At 49.3% G+C, this 17,375-nt stretch overlaps 1 protein-coding gene across 3 annotated transcripts in view; it reads right to left on the bottom strand.

The window, feature by feature from the left end:
* Positions 1-17,375, bottom strand: part of UBTD2 (ubiquitin domain containing 2) — a 48,412-nt gene that overhangs the window by 6,352 nt on the left and 24,685 nt on the right. For 2 of the 3 annotated variants that reach the window (XM_029050674.2, XM_029050676.2), the window contains exons 2-3: positions 12,980-13,216; positions 2,877-3,050 (exon numbers count right to left, since the gene is read on the bottom strand). In XM_029050674.2, the coding sequence (XP_028906507.1) occupies positions 2,877-3,050; positions 12,980-13,216 (411 nt within the window). The remainder of the gene's footprint in view (positions 1-2,876; positions 3,051-12,979; positions 13,217-17,375) is intronic. The other variant, XM_029050675.2, reaches the window with a different exon arrangement.

Here is a 17,375-nt window from a genome sequence, read left to right as displayed (position 1 = left end):
GGCACACAGTAAGCACTTACCAAATACCATAATTATTATTATTCATTAGTTAAGCTCTCATGGCTCTACTCTTGCGGCGTGGCATAGTGGAAAAAGCACAGGCTTGGAAATCAGAGGTCGTGGGTTCTAATCCCTGCTCCACCACTTGGCAGCTGTGTGACTTTGGGCAAGTCACTGAACTTCTCTCTGCCGCAGTCACCTCATCTGGAAAGTGGGGATTGAGACTGTGAGCCCCACGTGGGACAACCTGATTACCCTGAATCTACCCCAGCACTTAGAACAGTGCTTGGCACATAATAAGTGCTTAACAAATATCATTATCCTCTTGCAGCACAGCTGCATGCTTTAGTGGCATTTTCTAATAGCAAAAACCTGTTTCACATGCAAACGGCAAATGAGGTCTTCACTTCAAAAATTATTTTGGTTGTGTAAATACTCAAAAGGAAAGCACACCTCCAGGCCACCTGTTCTCTCTCACTTTTTTTTCTATTAGTACTCCAAGAGAGGCACTGTCAGGTATTTTGTCACAGGCCAGTTGGCTTATAACTCTGCAGTCCAAACAACAGAGACTAAACAGCAATAACACAGGGCCTTACACAGTCATACACCACAGAAGACTGGTAGAAGGAAAGGACTATTGTACCCTCCCAAGTGCTTAGTACAGTGCTCTGCACACAGTAAGTGCTCAGTAAATAGGACTGACTGACTATTGTCAAAATTTCTTTTTCACAGAACACCCCAGAATCTTTACCCATCAATCATTGGTATTGATCGAGCACTTGCTGTGCACAGAGTACTGTACTAAACACCTGGGAAAATATAATACAATAGAATGGGTAGACGGGATCCCTGCCCCCAAGGGACTTACGGCCTAAGCGGGAGACAGTTATTACCAGAGATTACGGACGGGGGAAATGGCTGGAGTATAAGGATATGTGCACAGGTACTGCTGTTGGGGTGAATAATAATAACTGTAGTATTTGTTAAGCGCTACGTGTCAGGCACTGTACTAAATGCTGGGGTGGATACGAGTAAATTGGGTTGGACGCAGTTCCCGTCGCACTTACGGCTCACGGTCTTAATCTCCACTTTACAGATGAGGGAACTGAGGCTCAGAGAAGTTAAGTGACTTGCCCAAGGTCCCCCAGCAGACAAGTGGCGGAGCAGGGATTAAAACCCAGGTCTTTCTGACTCCCAGGCCCAGGCTCTATCCACCAGGCCGTGCTGATTCCCTGTCAGCACTTGAATATCAAGGTCAAAACGTCCACGATCAAAACGAAAGGGAATGGGAGGGTGAAGGAGGGGGGAAAGGCCGGTGTAAATGGTAACGTGAAAACGTCCGACGCATCCATTTCCAGATTGACTCTGGCTATTTTGGAGTTGAGCAGCACGTCTCCAGTAGCTGACGGTCTAAAGGAAGCGCACCTGCTCTGGTACCCGTTCTCTAGCCGTGGGGTCTGTCTGCTCTACGCGACGGTGGTCCCGCGGCAGCAGTTTGGGCGGGGGGTCCCGGCCTGCCTGGCTCAGCGTGGGTCAGGGGAAGGTACTAAGCATGGTGCTGGGCGCCACGGCCTAGGGGATAGAGCGTGAGCCTGGGAGTCGGAAGGACGGGGGCTCTAATCCCAGCTCTGCCACTCGTCTGCTGCGTGACCTTGGGCAAGTCACACTTCACTTCTCTGTGCCTCCGTCACCTCATCTGTCCAACGGGGATGAAGACTGTGAGCCCCATTTGGGACATGGCCTATATCCACACTAGTCAGCCTGTATAATAATAATAATAATGATGATGGTATTTGTTAAGCACCTACCATGTGCAAAGCACTGTTCTAAGCGCTGGGGGCTACAAGGTGATGAGGTTGTCCCACACGGGGCTCACAGTCTTCATCCCTGTTTTACAGATGAGGGAACTGAGGCCCAGAGAAGTGAAGTGATTTGCCCAACGTCACACAGCTGACAGGTGGCGGAGCCGGGATTCGAACCCATGACCTCTGACTCCCGAGCCCGGGCTCTTTCTACTGAGCCACGCTGCTTCCCCTCTAGACTGTAAGCTCACTGTGGAAGGGGAAGGGAAGGGAAGGGAAGGGAAGGGAAGGGAAGGGAAGGGAAGGGAAGGGAAGGGAAGGGAAGGGAAGGGAAGGGAAGGGAAGGGAAGGGAAGGGAAGGGAAGGGAAGGGAAGGGAAGGGAAGGGAAGGGAAGGGAAGGGAAGGGAAGGGAAGGGAAGGGAATATTGTTCTCTCTGCACACAGTAAGGGTTCAATACATACGACTGATTACTCCAGCGCTTACTCAAGTACCTGGCCCATAATAAGCGCTTAACAGATACCAAAAAAACCCAAACTAAAGCAAACAGATAAACCGACCAAACAGTAAAAAAACACCAGCTACTCAATAAGCAAGGGCCCCACTGGAGAAGGGGTGCAAACCACAAAAAGTCAGGGACGGAATCCCACCTGCCATGGCAGCCACAGTAGCACAGTTGAGAATATTAATTGAGCCCAGAGTTGACTGTATGTCACCAGACCGCTTAATTAAATAATCTTCAAATACATTCACTAGTCACTAGTCACTGGCCTGCCTGCCCCGACCATCTAGGCTCCCTTGGCAGGCAAGTGGCTTTTCTTGTGGATTCTCCATTCCACTGAGCCCGCCTCCAGCTCTTCCCGGTTATTTCCCACACTCTCGACATTTGTGAACAAAAGTTTCGTGCAGTCACGGGTTCTTCGCTGCTTTTCTCCTTTTTCCCTCGCCACCCGCGGCGGAATTGTTTACTCCAGAGTTCAGATAACTCTTCCTCCCCCACTCCCAGAGAAGCCAAATTCATTTCCCGCAGGGATTTATTGATCCACCCACTCTCAAAGTGGCCTATAACACCCACCTGAGTTTAGGCAGCTTTCTTCCAAAGGCACTCTTTCCTTACCAAGAGGTCCTCTTCTGGCTCGCATTATTGTTGGGAAGCGCTGCCCTATTTCCATCTCCAAGATGGACCGGTTTTCCCCGAGGAACTGGAGAAAGGCTCTCTCAAAAGGTTGTTCTCGACCTGTACGGACAACTTGGGGGGGGGGGGGTGTATGTCAAGTGAGGGGAGGGCGGTGAAGGAGGAAGGGCAAGTCACTTAACTTCTCTGTGCCTCAGTTCCCTCATCTGTAAAATGGGGATTAAGACCGTGAGCCCCACGTGGGACAACTTGATTCCCCTGTGTCTACCCCAGCGCTTAGAACAGTGCTCTGCACAGAGTAAGCGCTTCACAAATACCAACATTATTATTATTTCTAGGCAGCATAGGCTAGTGAACTGAGCACAGGTCTGGGAGTCAGAAGGACCTGGGTTCTAAACTCGGATCCGCCACTGGTCTGCTGCGCGACCTCGGGCAAGACGCTTCACTTCTCTGTGCCTCAGTTCCCTCGTCTGTAAAACGGGGATGAAGACGGTGAACCCTCGGTGGGGCAGGGAACACGCCCAGCACGATTCTCTTGTTTCCACCTCAGTGCTCAATACAGTCCCCGACCCATAGTAAGCACTTAGCGAACGCTGCAATTATTAATTATTATTATTAGGCGGCAGGCACTTGGGCCCCCAGAAGAGCTTCCCCTCCAATCTCCCGCCACCCGGCCCCGATGGCCGAATCCCGTCCCGCTCAAGTCGGGCGGGCGGAAGCCAACGCGACGGTGGGAACGTTGGACAGACCGGATCTGCAAGATACCCGTGAACTCTAATATACTGAAGCTCTTACTGGTTTTTCTTCTATTTTCCTACTTTATTTACGCTGCCGCTCTCTGTAATTTTACTCCTTCCTGTTTGTCCATCGCCAGTCAACCCTCGCACCGCAGCACTTATGTACATATCTGTAAATTTATTTATATTTACGCCTGTTTCCCCCTCTAGGCGGTAAGCTCGCTGTGGGCAAGGAACGTGTCTGCTCATTGTTATATAGCACTCTCCCAGGTCATGGGTTCTAATCCCAGCTCCGCCACTTGTCTGCGGTGTGACCTTGGGTCAGTCACACTTCTCCCATATAGTGCTCTGTATTAAGTGCTCGGGAGCGGACAATGATAATAATAATTGTAGTAGTTGTTCAACGCTTATTATGTGCCAGGCACTGTCCTAAGCGCTGGGGTGACTTCAAGTCAACTAGGTTGGACACAGTCTGTATCCCACATGGGGCTCGGTCTTTATACCCATTTTACAGATGAGGGAAGTGAGGCCCAGAGAAGTGACTTACCCAAGATCTCAGTGGAAAGAGCCCGGGCTTGGGAGTCAGAGGTCATGGGTTCAAATCCCGGCTCTGCCACTTGTCAGCGGGGTGACTGTGGGCAAGTCGCTTCACTTCTCTGGGCCTCAGTTACCTCATCTGAGCCTCACGCGGGACAACCTGATGACCCTGTATCTACCCCGGCGCTTAGAACAGTGCTCTGCACATAGTAAGCGCTTAACCAATACCAACATTATGATTATTATCTCAGCAGACAAGCGGCGGAGCTGGGATCGGAACCCAAGACCATCTGACCCCCAGGCCCGCGCTCCCTCCGCTACGCCATGCTGCTTCTACGGCAGAGTTGGGAGGCACGTTCCCTGCCCACAAGGAACTTCCCCTACAAACCCAGGCACGGCCAACTCGGGAGAACATGGGCCGTCTCGTCCTCCTGGGGACAGCCCTTCTGACTCTCTCTAAGCTCCAAGACCCGTCAGGTTCCTCGGCCTCCGGACTGGTCGTGGCTCTTCAGCCTTCACTCTGTTCAATGAGAGTGAAGTGCAGTCCAGGACAGCCGGCCCCGAGGCCTGTACTAGCTGCCCGGAATAATTCGTTACTCGTTTCTTCCCCAGTGTGCCAACATTTTGGAGTGCCCGCCCGTATTTATCCTCTTCTTTCCACAGGGAGATAAGACAGATGAAGCCTCCTAGACTGGAAAAGTGCTGGCTCCGTTCAGAGACGGGCCCTCGGTTTCCTTCTCCCTCCCTTGGCGGCCCGTTGGACGCCGGAACTTCTAATTTTGGTTCAGAAGGTTTTGTCAAATGTTCTCTGAGGAAAACCGGAGCAAATCACGGGCAATTCAACAAAGTCTCCTCTCCTCGGCCCCATAGGGTCCGGTGGTTATTCTGGAAACACGACCTACCCCGGTCCCTCCTCTTACGTTCAGTAGGAATTCAGCGATCATTAAGAGTTTCCAGACAAGTCGGGAAGGAGCCTAGTGGATAGAGCACGGGCCTGGAAGTCAGAAGGATGCGTTGCTTATTGTTGTTTATTGTGGTATTTTTTCAAGGGCTTAGTGCAGTGCCCCGCACACAGTGAGCGCTCAGTAAATATGACTGAATGAAAGAATGAATGTGGGTTCTAATCCCAGGCAATTATGACTCAATGAAAGAATGAATGTGGGTTCTAATCTCGGCTCTGCCACTTGTCTGTGGTGTGTGACCTTGGGCAAGACACCTCACTTCTCTGGGCCTCAGTGAACTCGTCTGTGAAATGGGAATGAATAATAACAATAATAATGTTGGTATGCGTTAAGCGCTTACTATGTGCAGAGCACTGTTCTAAGCGCTGGGGGAGATACAGGGTCATCAGGTTGTCCCACGTGAGGCTCACAGTCTGCATCCCCATTTGACAGATGAGGTCACTGAGGCCCAGAGAAGTGAAGTGACTTGCCCACAGTCACACAGCTGACAAGCGGCAGATCTGGGATTCGAACCCATGACCTCTGACTCCCAAGCCCGGGCTCTTTCCCCTGAGCCACGCTGCTTCTCTACCGTGACGTGACGCCCACGTGGGATAGGAACTGCATCCAGCCTGCCAATCGTATTTGAGTGCTTACTGTGTGCAGAGCACTGTACTAAGTGCATGGGAGAGTACAGAACAACAATAAAACAATAATGAGAAGCAGCGTGGCTCAGTGGAAAGAGCACGGAAAGTCAGAGGTCATGAGTTTGAATCCCGGCTCTGCCACCTGTCAGCTGTGTGACTGTGGGCAAGTCACTTCACTTCTCTGTGCCCCAGTTACCTCATCTGTAAAATGGGGATTAAGACCGTGAGCCCCACGTGGGACAACCTGATTCCCCTGTGTCTACCCCAGCGCTTAGAACAGTGCCCTGCACATAGTAAGCGCTTAACAAATACCAACATCATTATTATTATTATTAAACCGACACATTCCCCGCCTAGAGAGAGCTTGCAGTCTTGGCTTATATCTACCCCAGAGCCTAGTATAGTGCCTGGCACAGCCCGTCGATGGGCAGGGATTGTCTCTGTTATCGAACTGTCCATTCCAAGCGCTTAATACAGTGTTCTGCACATAGTAACCGCTCAATAAATACTACTGAATGAATGAATGAACAAACACTTAACAAATCCGCCCCCAAAAGGAAAAAAAAAAATAGATACGGTGGTTTGGGCTGTACCTTCCTTTTCAAGGGGTTTATTGTGCTTGCTTCCACATGGGCTATACAAGGTTCAGCCATCAATCCACCCTCACGGGCTCCCCAGTGGTTATTCACATGCAATATGAATATGTTTATTCATATTATTATTTATATTCACATATACCATTTATTTACATTTATTTATTTCTATTAATAACGGTCTCCCCCTCTAGACTGTGAGCTCGTTGGGGGCAGGAATGTGTCTGTTTTTATACTGACCTCTCCCTAGCGCTTAGTACGGTGCTTTGCTCACAGTAAACACTCAATAAATATGACTGAACGAGTAATAACTATGGTTAATAATTCTTCCCATGTAAAGAGGCAGCATGGCCTCCCCGGGACCGGGAGTCAGAAAGACCTGGGTTCTAATCCCAGCTCCACCACGAGTCTACTGTGTGACCTTGGGCAAGTAACTTCACTTCTCTGGGCCTCAGTTACCTCATCTGGAAAATGGGGATTAAGACTAGGATCCCCATGTGGGACAGGGACTGTGTCCCACCTGATTAACTTGTGACTACCTCAGTGCTTAGAACTGTGCTTGGCACATAATAAGCACTTAACAAATACCATAACTATTATCATCATCTCATGCACGAGGTTCAACGCGGTTCTCAGAGCAAACCGTGGAAAAAAGATTTCCCCTGCCATGACGGCAGGTTTACAATGAATGGGAGCGCTCAGAGGCTAATTTACTCATTTCAATCCACCAAATCTCTCTGCCGGACGATAATTTCCTCTGAATATTAAGAGACTGGTCCAGGCAAAAATAAGGGTGGGCCACCTGGCAGCCAAAAAAGCTTCTCTCCAAGGGGCCCTAATTCTTCTGACGATGGGAGATCTCCCGCCAAGAATGAGGGGAAGCAACGTGGCTCGGTGGAAAGAGCACAGGTTTGGGAGTCAGAGGTCACGGGTTCGAATGCCGGCTCTGCCACTTGTCAGCTGTGTGACTGTGGGCAAGTCACTTCACTTCTCTGTGCCTCAGTTCCCTCATCTGTAAAATGGGGATGAAGACTGTGAGCCTCACGTGGGACACCCTGATTACCCTGTATCTACCCCAGCGCTTAGAACACTGCTCTGCACATAGTAAGCGCTTAACAAATACCAACATCATTATTATTATGATGGTGCTGGGGTTGTGCGGCGACACTCTCCTTCTCTCTCCCACCAGGCCTGTCCCGCTGGGGCAGAGGATGAGACAGGCGAGTAGCCAGGCGGGGGGGGCCGCAAATCGCCTGGTACCTGCAAAAGTTGTTTGTTTTTAACACGCAGGTCTCATTGATGCCCAGAGTTGTGCCGAGGCGCCACGGCCCGGCAGGAGGTTGCCCTGCTTCTGCTGCCCACGTTAGCGTCCAGGATTCCTGCCTGGCACATCCACTGCGTGGAAGGCCCTACCTGCCGTGTGAGGATGTGAAAGCTTTAGGCTCAGTTAGCATGGAAGTGCTGGTGTTGGGCGGGCCGGGGGGGTGGCCGACATAAGGTAGGGAGATTAGAAATTCACCGGGGAGGGACTTTTGGAGGAGACGTGATTTCAAAATGGCTTTCAAGTTGGGGAGAGTTGGGACTATTTGGTAAGAAGGCTGAAGGAGTCCCGGGTGGGAGGGACGGGGAATGTTCTGAGCGAAAGGTCGGCAGCGGGAGAGGCGAGTTCGGGCCGCTAATTCCCACCTACGTATTCTTTCCCAGTGCTTGGTACGATGCTCTGAGCAGTAAGCGCTTAATAAATACTATCACCACTAGGTAAGTTAGCTTGAGAGGAACGAAGAGGGCTCACTGGGGTGTTGCGGGGGAAGAGAGTGGGTAAGTAGGTGGGGGAGAGCTGACAGAATGCCTTAAAATCAGCTGTCGGGAGTTCCGGCTTAACGTCAAGAAGAAGGGGTGACCGCTGGAGGTTTGTGAGGGGACGGGGGACGAACGATGTTTCAGAAAAAACATCTGGGCAGGGAAGTGAAGTTTGGACGGGGAGGGGAGAGACTGGAGGCGAGGAGAGGTTGATGCAATAGTCAAGCCAGACTATGACAAATGTCTAGACTAGCCAAGTGGGAGTTTAGATAGAGGAAGGGGCATATCCCAGAAACGTTGTGAAGAAACCTTCCCCGCTGATGGCCTGGTCCCAACAGACAGCACTGGAAATACAATCGGGTCTCCTCATCCTTAACTTCGCTGTGCCTCAGTTACCTTATCTGCAAAATGAGGATTGAGACTGTGAGCCCCACCTGGGACAGGGACTGCGTCCAACCTGATTTGCTGGTATCCACCCCAGGGCTTAGTACAGTGCCTGGCACATAGTAAGCGCTTAAATACCAGTTATTACACCCAGAGCAGGCCTCTTCCCACTGGACCAACAGCAAAGCTTTACGTTTCGGACTGTCCACGGTCAGTACTGGTGGAATCCCTCTAGATATCATGTATGTCATCTGTAGCAAATCCAGATCTCACACGCCATTTCTCGTTCCCAAACAAAATAAAGCCTCTAACCCTAATGACTCGTTTGTCAATGCTTCACCGCCAAGGAAGATAATCTCATTAAAGGCAACCTGAATTTCACGGGCCCCCAAAACACCCATCTTACTAAACTATCCTGATGAAAACCACTGTGTACCAACCTCCGCCTGGGGAACGCTACACCTCGACAAAGATTTTCATCGGCGACCGAGAGCTGAAAAAACACTGCCGGATTAGGCCACCTGAACGGCACGTTGATCAGTGATGGCAAGGAACTAGAAAGCAGACTGGCAGAAAGAGGGGAGAGATCATCATAATCAGTCACCTCGCTTCATTACAAACTAAAAATCTTTCAAGCAGTGGGGGGGGGGGGGGGGGCGGAGGGCGTCCGAACTTCTACAGGCCCACGAGGCCTGGCTTGTTTCCTCACTGGGCATTATCTGGGCTTCGCATTATCCAAACATCTGTCCCCCGTCCCTCGGTACTGGGAATTTGAATTTACTGTGCCCTATGTGGGTTTTTGCATTTTAAGATCTTCTAAAATGAAGGAAAATAATGCATTTAGTCACCAACACAGGCTTTCTTTTATATACCTCAAACCCATTATAATCAAAGAAAACACTGGCACACTGAACAGTCTGCATAGGCCCCACTGACCTTTGAAAGCAGTGTGGCCTAGTGGATCGAGAACAGGCCTGGGAGTCAGAGGGACCTGGGTTCTAATCCTGACTCCGCCACTTGTCTGTGCGACCTTGGGCAAGTCACTTTGCTCCTCTGGGCCTCGGTTACCTCATCTGCAAAATGGGGATTGGACTGTAAGCCCTATGTGGGACAGGGACCGTGTCCGACCTGATTAACTTGTATTTACCCCGGCATTTAACAAATACCATTAATATATATAATACATATAAGACTTCAACGACAAATTGCTTAAAAACGATGACATTTAAACGATTTAAAACAATTAAATTCGAAGATTTTTAGCGAAGACAAATCCGTAGTCCCCCAAACGGGGGTAGGCAGAGGTCCTTAAGGGGGACCGGGACATCTAGTCAGAACCCCAGCACCTGACTTTCAACTGCACCCTTCCATCGACAATGTTTAAAGGCAGCAGCTCCTTTAAGTCACAATGCCACTCTAAATTCTGACACAACTCCTTGTCTGACTCGCAAGGCAACGGAAAGGGAAGGAGAGCGCTGTACTAAGCGCTTGGGAGAGTCCAATACAAAAGGGTTGGCAGAAAGGATCCCTGCCCTCGAGAAGATTACAGTCCAGTTTATAATCTGCCACGGCGCCCCGACCCTGCCCACCCCCTATATCCTCCCTCCACTCTCTGCTCCTCCCCCTTCCCCTCCCCACAGCTGAGCCCCCTTTCCCTCTGCTCCTTCTCTCCCTCTCCCCTTCTCCTCCTCACTGTGCTCATTTGTATATATTATTACCCTATTTACTTTGTTAATGAGGTGTGCATCCCCTCGATTCTATTTATCGTGATTATGCTGTCTTGTTTTTGTCCGTCTGTCTCCCCCGATGAGACTGTGAGCTCGTCATCGGGCAGCGACGGTCTCTATCTGTTGCCCGATTGTCCATTCCAAGCACTTGGTTCAGTGCTCTGCACATAATAAGCGCTCAATAAATACTATTGAATGAATGAATGAAAGGATGCAAAGGAGGGGGAGACAGGTGGTTGGACTCCCAGTGAGAGCTGCTCCCCCTGCCCTTCCCTGGTCTTGTCCCTGCTTCGTTCCCGCTAGGGCTGGGCAGAGGGATCGGGGCTAGAGAGTGGGAGTTGGGGGTGGTGCCAGGCCGGGCGCAACGGCAGCAAGAGAAGTCACGCCGGGCACCGGACTGGGGAAGACTGTACTCGATCCAGCCGTGGCGATGGCAGCGAGGGCTCCAGCAGCTTTAAGCGCATCTCCTAAGAGGTCTTCCCCGACTAAGCCTTCAATTCCTTTTTTCCCCCTCCCTTCTGCGTCAATCAGCCCCACGGCATTTATGCGCACAGCCGTAATTTATTTATATTAACGTCTATCTCCCCCTTAGACTGTAAGCTTGTTGTGGGCTGGGTTTATGTCTGTTATATTGTTGGGTTGTGCACTCCAGAGCGCGCCCTGTACACGGTAAGTGCTCAGAAATATGATTGACTGGTTGAAGCAAAGGTAGCTTTGAGGCAAAGCGGCAGCAGGGAGAGCTCCGACGGCTTTTTTTCTTTTAAAGCAAATGCCTCCACAGCTCTTTGAGGCGGCGGTGAGAGCTTTGACCTTTTAGTGATGGTGGATGAGGCGGTCTGAGGTGGGAGTTTGCTGCAGCAACGAAGCCACACGCAGCGTGGGTTTAAAAATACTGAGTCTGGTGGGGAGGGGCAAGGATAGGTGGGAGGGGAGAGTTCAAGGACGGGAGTGGGGAGGGACGAGAAACTGCTCAGAGCAGGGGAGACGGGAAAGAGAACCGCACGTCGAGAGGACAGGGTGGGGGCTGGCTCCCCTGAGGCAACCGGATGGGCACCGGAGGCGGGATTTAAGGATGCTGGACTTGGTCAAGCAATGAGTACAAGATCTGTCTCTGGCTTGTACGAATCGTGAGATGGTGGTACCGGGATGTGTGTGTGTATTTGTGTAGGAGGTAAAATATAATACAACTACTAAGAAGTCATTAAAGCGATGGAGCCAGGGGAATTGAATCGGATTTTCTGTATGCTTCTGGAGGAGGAGGTGCCGAAGGAAAACAGAACACTCCTCTGAAGAGAGGGTGTGGGGCTGTGTGTGTGTGGGGGTGTGTATGCATTTACACATTTGTGTGTACATAAAGACTGTCATCACAGATCCCGGTCCCACTTATCTCCGGAGTAAGGGGCGTTGGGGTTTTAGCGTCAGAGTTAATGCTGACGACTAGATACCCCAAAGTAGAGGCTAAGGAGGTGGAGAAGAGCATCCATTCTGTGAACACCGTGGGAGAGGGAGCGAACCTTCCTCTAATTAAAGCTCTTGCCTTTAGAGCGTTGGAAGCGATGAGACGCCTGGTAACGAAACCTAGCTCTCAGCCGGTCAGTCAATCGTATTCATTGGGTGCTTACTGCGTGCAGAGCACCGTACTAAGCGCTTGGGAGAGTACAATATAACAATAAACGGACCCATCTGATCCTAGGACATCCTTGACAGGTGGGGGAGACTTGTCCTGAAACAGAGGAAAGGGGAGTCTTCCATTTGGGCTAACTAAGGTGGCCTCCCAAATCCAGGGTGGAGGGTGGGGAGGTTATGCCCCGCTAATCTCCACATCTCCACAGTCACGTTAAACTTCCTCCCCCAGGTTCCCCTACGCCATCTGTCCCACCCCCAGTTCTTCCACCCCTACAGGGAGGTTGGCCAGAAACGCCCGACCCTTGAGCAGAAGTTTTGGTTCCCCACTAGCATCCAGGGCGCAGCTCTTCCTCCCCATTCTCTGGGCACAAAGTCAGAACGAAAAAGCAGAGTTAGGGCTCAAGCAGGCAAGCATAACCTCTTGGGTGCTTAATCCTGGTTTCGGAATGAGTCACATCAGGCGGAGGGATCGCAAGAACCAAAAGTCATTTCTCTGGCTGGAACCTGAGACACTCTTGGCATCACTGACTTGAACTGTTAACTTTCAAGTTGCCACGGGAAACCTACCTCCACAATGTTAGCTCAGCATAACCAATTTCAAAACAACAGAATGCAAATGAGAGCCAGGCTTTCCAGCTCCCTGCCAGATTTCATTTATTGCCGTGCACAGTCTCTTTTCTGAGAGACTGTTTTCTAGAGAATCTCCCTTCTGGAATACCCAAATCCCCCCGGCATTCCATTTTCTCCTCTAAATCCACAGACCGGATCCCCCTCGCCCCACACCCAGCCCAACCCCCGGGGGGTAGGACACGGACACAGTGCAGCTCGGAAGAGGCCCAGGAGGGCGGTGAGTAAGGAGAAAAGGAACTTTTCCGGTCTTCCCTTAGACCTATAACCAATTCCAGGCCTTTTTCAGTTGGGTATTCACCGTCGAGACTTCCCTGATTAAAGGCCACACAGAGCCGGGGAGGAAAACAGAAAGGGAAGTGCCTTGATGTTCGTCATGAGGGTTTATTGTATTCTCTTCCTCCAAAAGGAACTTCAGACCTACCGTGTGGTAATGTTATGTTTGCACCGTCAATGATTGCTTGTGCCAGTTCGTGATCATTGCTCTCAAATGCATGGGCTGCCGCCTTGAGGGCATCCCAAATCTCCTTGCGGCCTTCAAAAGCCGGGGCCGTGTCCCAGAACTCATCCCTCTTGCTGCGCAGCTGTCCGTCGGTCATGGGATAATCGCTTTTCCATTTGGGTTTCTCTTTCTTCAGAGGCTGATTGCGACCTAAAGCAACTGGGGGAAAAGAGGAAACACCCCAATTAAAACGAGCACCCTCCAAGGCCAATTTAACGGCTAGCTGGCTGGGGCCTGAGCTTCTTTCTGGGCGAGGAGCGGTGACGGGCCGAAATGGCTACCGTCTCTCGAGGACTGCCTTAGGTGCTCATCGGCGGAAACGCGCAGACGCTTGCCATCGGCTTCACCGAATCCGCCAGGCGCTGTGGACTGACAACTCCGAAGGAGACCGAAGGCAACTATTAGCTTGCACCAAAAAATCCTACACACCCCCAAAGATCTTCGATGGCTACATGGAGCTAAGGCGGCTACTTCCTCCTTTAAGGCCTGAGGAGGGGAGAGGAGGCCAGAAACCCTTCCCTCAGTCACCCGATGGCAGAGAGAAGCAGCATGGCCCGATGGATAAGCCTGGGAATCAGAAGGTCGTGAGTTCTAATCCCGGCTCCACCACTTGTCTGCTGTGTGACCCTGGACAAGTCATTTCTCTGTGACTATGAGTTACTTCATCAGTCCAATGGGGACTGAGAAGACTGCGAGCCCCACAGAGGACAGGGACTGTGTCCAACCCGATTTGCTTGTATCCACCCCAGCGCTTAGTAGAGTGCCTGGCAGATAGTAAGTCCTTAATAAATATCATGATTATTATTATTACTATTATCAGAGACCAAGATACCTTTGAGGATAGGAGACGCTGGGTGTCTGGGACCTGCAGGAAGTGGGTAAATACTTTTTTTTTCCTCCTGATTTTTTCCCAACTAATTTCATTTAGCTTAACCAGCATTCTCAGTTTAGGAAGAGATAAGCGCGTGGCCAGTGGAAAGACCGTGGGCTTGGGAGTCAGAGGACCTGGGCTCGAATCCCGGCTCAGCCACTTGTCTCCGTTGTGGCCTTAGGCAAGTTACTTAAGTTCTCTGTGCCTCAGTTACTTCATCTGTAAAATAGGGATTAAGACCGAGCCCTACGTGGGACAGACCGGGGGTCCAACCTGATTAGCTTGTACCTACCCCGGTGCTCACTACAGTGCCTGGCACATAGTAAGCACTTAAATAGTATTTAAAGAAAAAGAGTATTTTCTTTGGAATTTCTTCTGATTTATTTCACAACATGTGAAGGGAACAAATGTTATTCTGTGAATAATTTCACACAAATGTCCTCTAAAACGAGACCCATTTTTATGGTGAACAGCTTTGTGCTCAATTAAGACATATTTCGGGAGAATTTCCTGTAAAACGAGAGTATGTTTTCTGGGAACTCATTAACCTCGATCACAGTAGGAGATGGGTGATCACAAGGCTACAGAAAATTTTGAAAACAATGCACCAGCCCCGTGGGCTTACACTGGGCAAACTAACATCAACTGGAAAAGGGAAAGAGAGCTGGTATTTGATGACGAACAACTCCATAACGTGGCTACCGCTCTTATACCGTCCAACCACTGCGGGATATGCACCGTCTCCTTTTCAATGCCAGGAGGGCTAGATGCAATAATATTCACATCACCTGGGAGCCCCTAAAGGCGGTGTGAACCAGAGATTCATCTGGCAGCACCCCACCTCGTCACCTCCGACAGACCAGCACTCTCCCTACCTTCAACGTTTTATTAAAAGCCCATCTCCAAGAGGCCTTCCCCAACCGAGGCCTCATTTCCTCTTCTCCCACCTCCTTCTGTGTCGTCCTTGCTCTTAGATTTGCATCCTTTATTCATCCCTCCCTCAGCCCCACGGCACTTGTGTATATATATCAGTAATTATTTATATTCATGTCCGTCTCCCCCTTTAGACGTAAGCTCATGGCGGGCAGGGGACGGGTCTACCACCTCTTTATACTATCCTCTCCCAAGGGCTTAGTACAGGGCTCTGCACCCAGTAACTACTCAATAAACACCACAGATTGATGGCTAGAAAGTTAAGGGATAGAGGTCAGGTTAGGTACACCCAATTCCTGCTTCTTGATTTTTTACACTGCCAACAAAACTAACAGCTATTTGATTTAATTTCCTTCGGTGGCTTACTAGTAAATTAAAACCATTTAAAGCAAATTAAAGTCCTACGATGGCAAATGACTGCTAGTTCTTAATGTCTGAATTATCTGTCATTCGGGAAAAAGCTCCCACTTCCAGACTCCACACCACGCAGGGATCGCTTACCCACCAAGGCACAGTCAACCGACCCTGCAGGCCAGAGAACAAAAACTCATCCTGATTAAACTTCAGCCCATCTTTCCTCGACTACTGGGGTGGGCATGATTTCAAACGAGGATGAAAGTCATCTGAAGAACAAAAAACTGGAGCATTAAGGAGGTCGATGCCATGAGGTTGAGGGTACGGAACCCAGGGCGATGTTAGTGAAGATACTAATGTGTTTATAAATTTAAAAATGGAGGGTGAAGGCAGGGAGAAGGAACAGAGAACTTTCAGAGAAGTGGCATGGTTTAGTGGAGAGAGCAAGGGCTTGAAAGTCAGAAGGCCTAGGCTCTTATCCCAGCTCTTTACTTGTCTGCTGTGCGACCCTTTTCAATCAATCAATGGTATTTATTGAGCACTTTCATTCATTACGTATTTATTGAGCGCTTGACTACGACTGAGTCGTATTTATTGAGCACCTACTGTGTTCCGAGCACTGCACTAAGCACTTGGGAGAATACAACAATAAATAGAAACATTCCCTGTCTAACACAAGCTTACAGTCTAGAGGAGAACAACATGCATATAAGTAATTTATAATATATAATCGACAAAATTATCATGATTTTGGGCAAGTCACTTCATTTTTCTGTGCCTCTGTTTCCTCATCTGTAAAATGGGGATTTAATCGGTTCTCCCTCCCTTCTAGACTGTGAGCCCCATGTGGGATAGGGACTGTGTCCAATCTCATTATTTTTTATCTGCTGCAGTGCTTAGTAAACTGCTTGGCACATAGTAAGTGCCTGCAAAACATAATTATCCTCTAGACTGTAACCTCGGGGTGGGCAGGGAACATATCTACCAACTCTGATAAATTGTACTCTCCCAAGTGCCTAGTACAGTTCTCTGCACACAGTAAGCGCTCAGTAAATTTGGCTGATTGATAATTATTTTAAGGTTATTTCAAACCCCTTAATATAAAAGGAATGAATTTGGATAACGTTCTTTCATAATGAACACTCAAAAATGAACCTATGAGCTTAGTGAGATTGATAATTGCTGATACTGCATAGCATATTCTAACCAAATAATATTCTGAGGTAACTGAGGCACAGAGAAGTTAAGCGTCTTGACCAAGGGCACACAACAGGAAAATGGCAGAACCAGGATTAATACGCAGGTTCTCTGACTCCCAGGCTTCAGGTAGGAAACTTTTAGTCCAGCTCCTACGCGAAAGCAGCAAGCTTGACTTTAAAAAACTGTCAAGAAAAAAAGCTTCTGGATAACAGAAATGAACGGAAACAGGCTGAGGGGAATGAAAAATATAAATGTCTGGTTTTCGAAAGATTTCAATCTCTCCAATCTCAAGAATAGAGGCATTTAAAAGTACACTAGTGGAATCTGTGTCTTGACAAAATTGTTCTCTATATTCCTCAAGCTGAATTCATAATAATCTACTGAATGTTCAAACGACACATTCATTTCTAAAATGCACCTAACACCACATTTCTCAATAGAATGAAATTGCAACACATTTTTATGCCTTTCCTTCCTTTCCTTTCCCACACCCTGACCTAACAGAAAAAGGAAGGGATTGAGAGTCCTGAGATTAAGGTTCTAGTTCCAGTTTGATCGCATAGGGGCTCTGTGGCTTTGGGAGAGCCACTTCACTTCTCTGGGCCTCATTTTCTTCATCTGCAAAATGGGGATAAAATGACTGTCCTCTTTCCCTCAGGCTGGGACACAGACTATGTCTGATCTAAATATCTCATCTCTGAACCAGGGCTTAGCACAATGAAAGCACTGAATTATTATTATCATGGTATTTGTTAAGCGCTTACTATGTGCCAAGCACTGTTCTAAGCGCTGGAGTAGATACAAGGTAATCAGGTTGTCCCAGGTGGAGCTCCCAGCTAATCCCTATTTTTACAGATGAGGGAGCTGAGGCCCAGAGAAGTGAAGTGACTTGCCCACAGTCACACAGCTGACAAGTGGCAGAGCTGGGATTCGAACCCACTCCCAAGCCCGGGCTCTTTC

Source organism: Ornithorhynchus anatinus, chromosome X1 (assembly GCF_004115215.2).
Source record: "Ornithorhynchus anatinus isolate Pmale09 chromosome X1, mOrnAna1.pri.v4, whole genome shotgun sequence".
NCBI classification, from domain to species: Eukaryota; Metazoa; Chordata; class Mammalia; order Monotremata; family Ornithorhynchidae; genus Ornithorhynchus; species Ornithorhynchus anatinus.
This window is presented reverse-complemented; position numbering and strand designations above follow the sequence as displayed.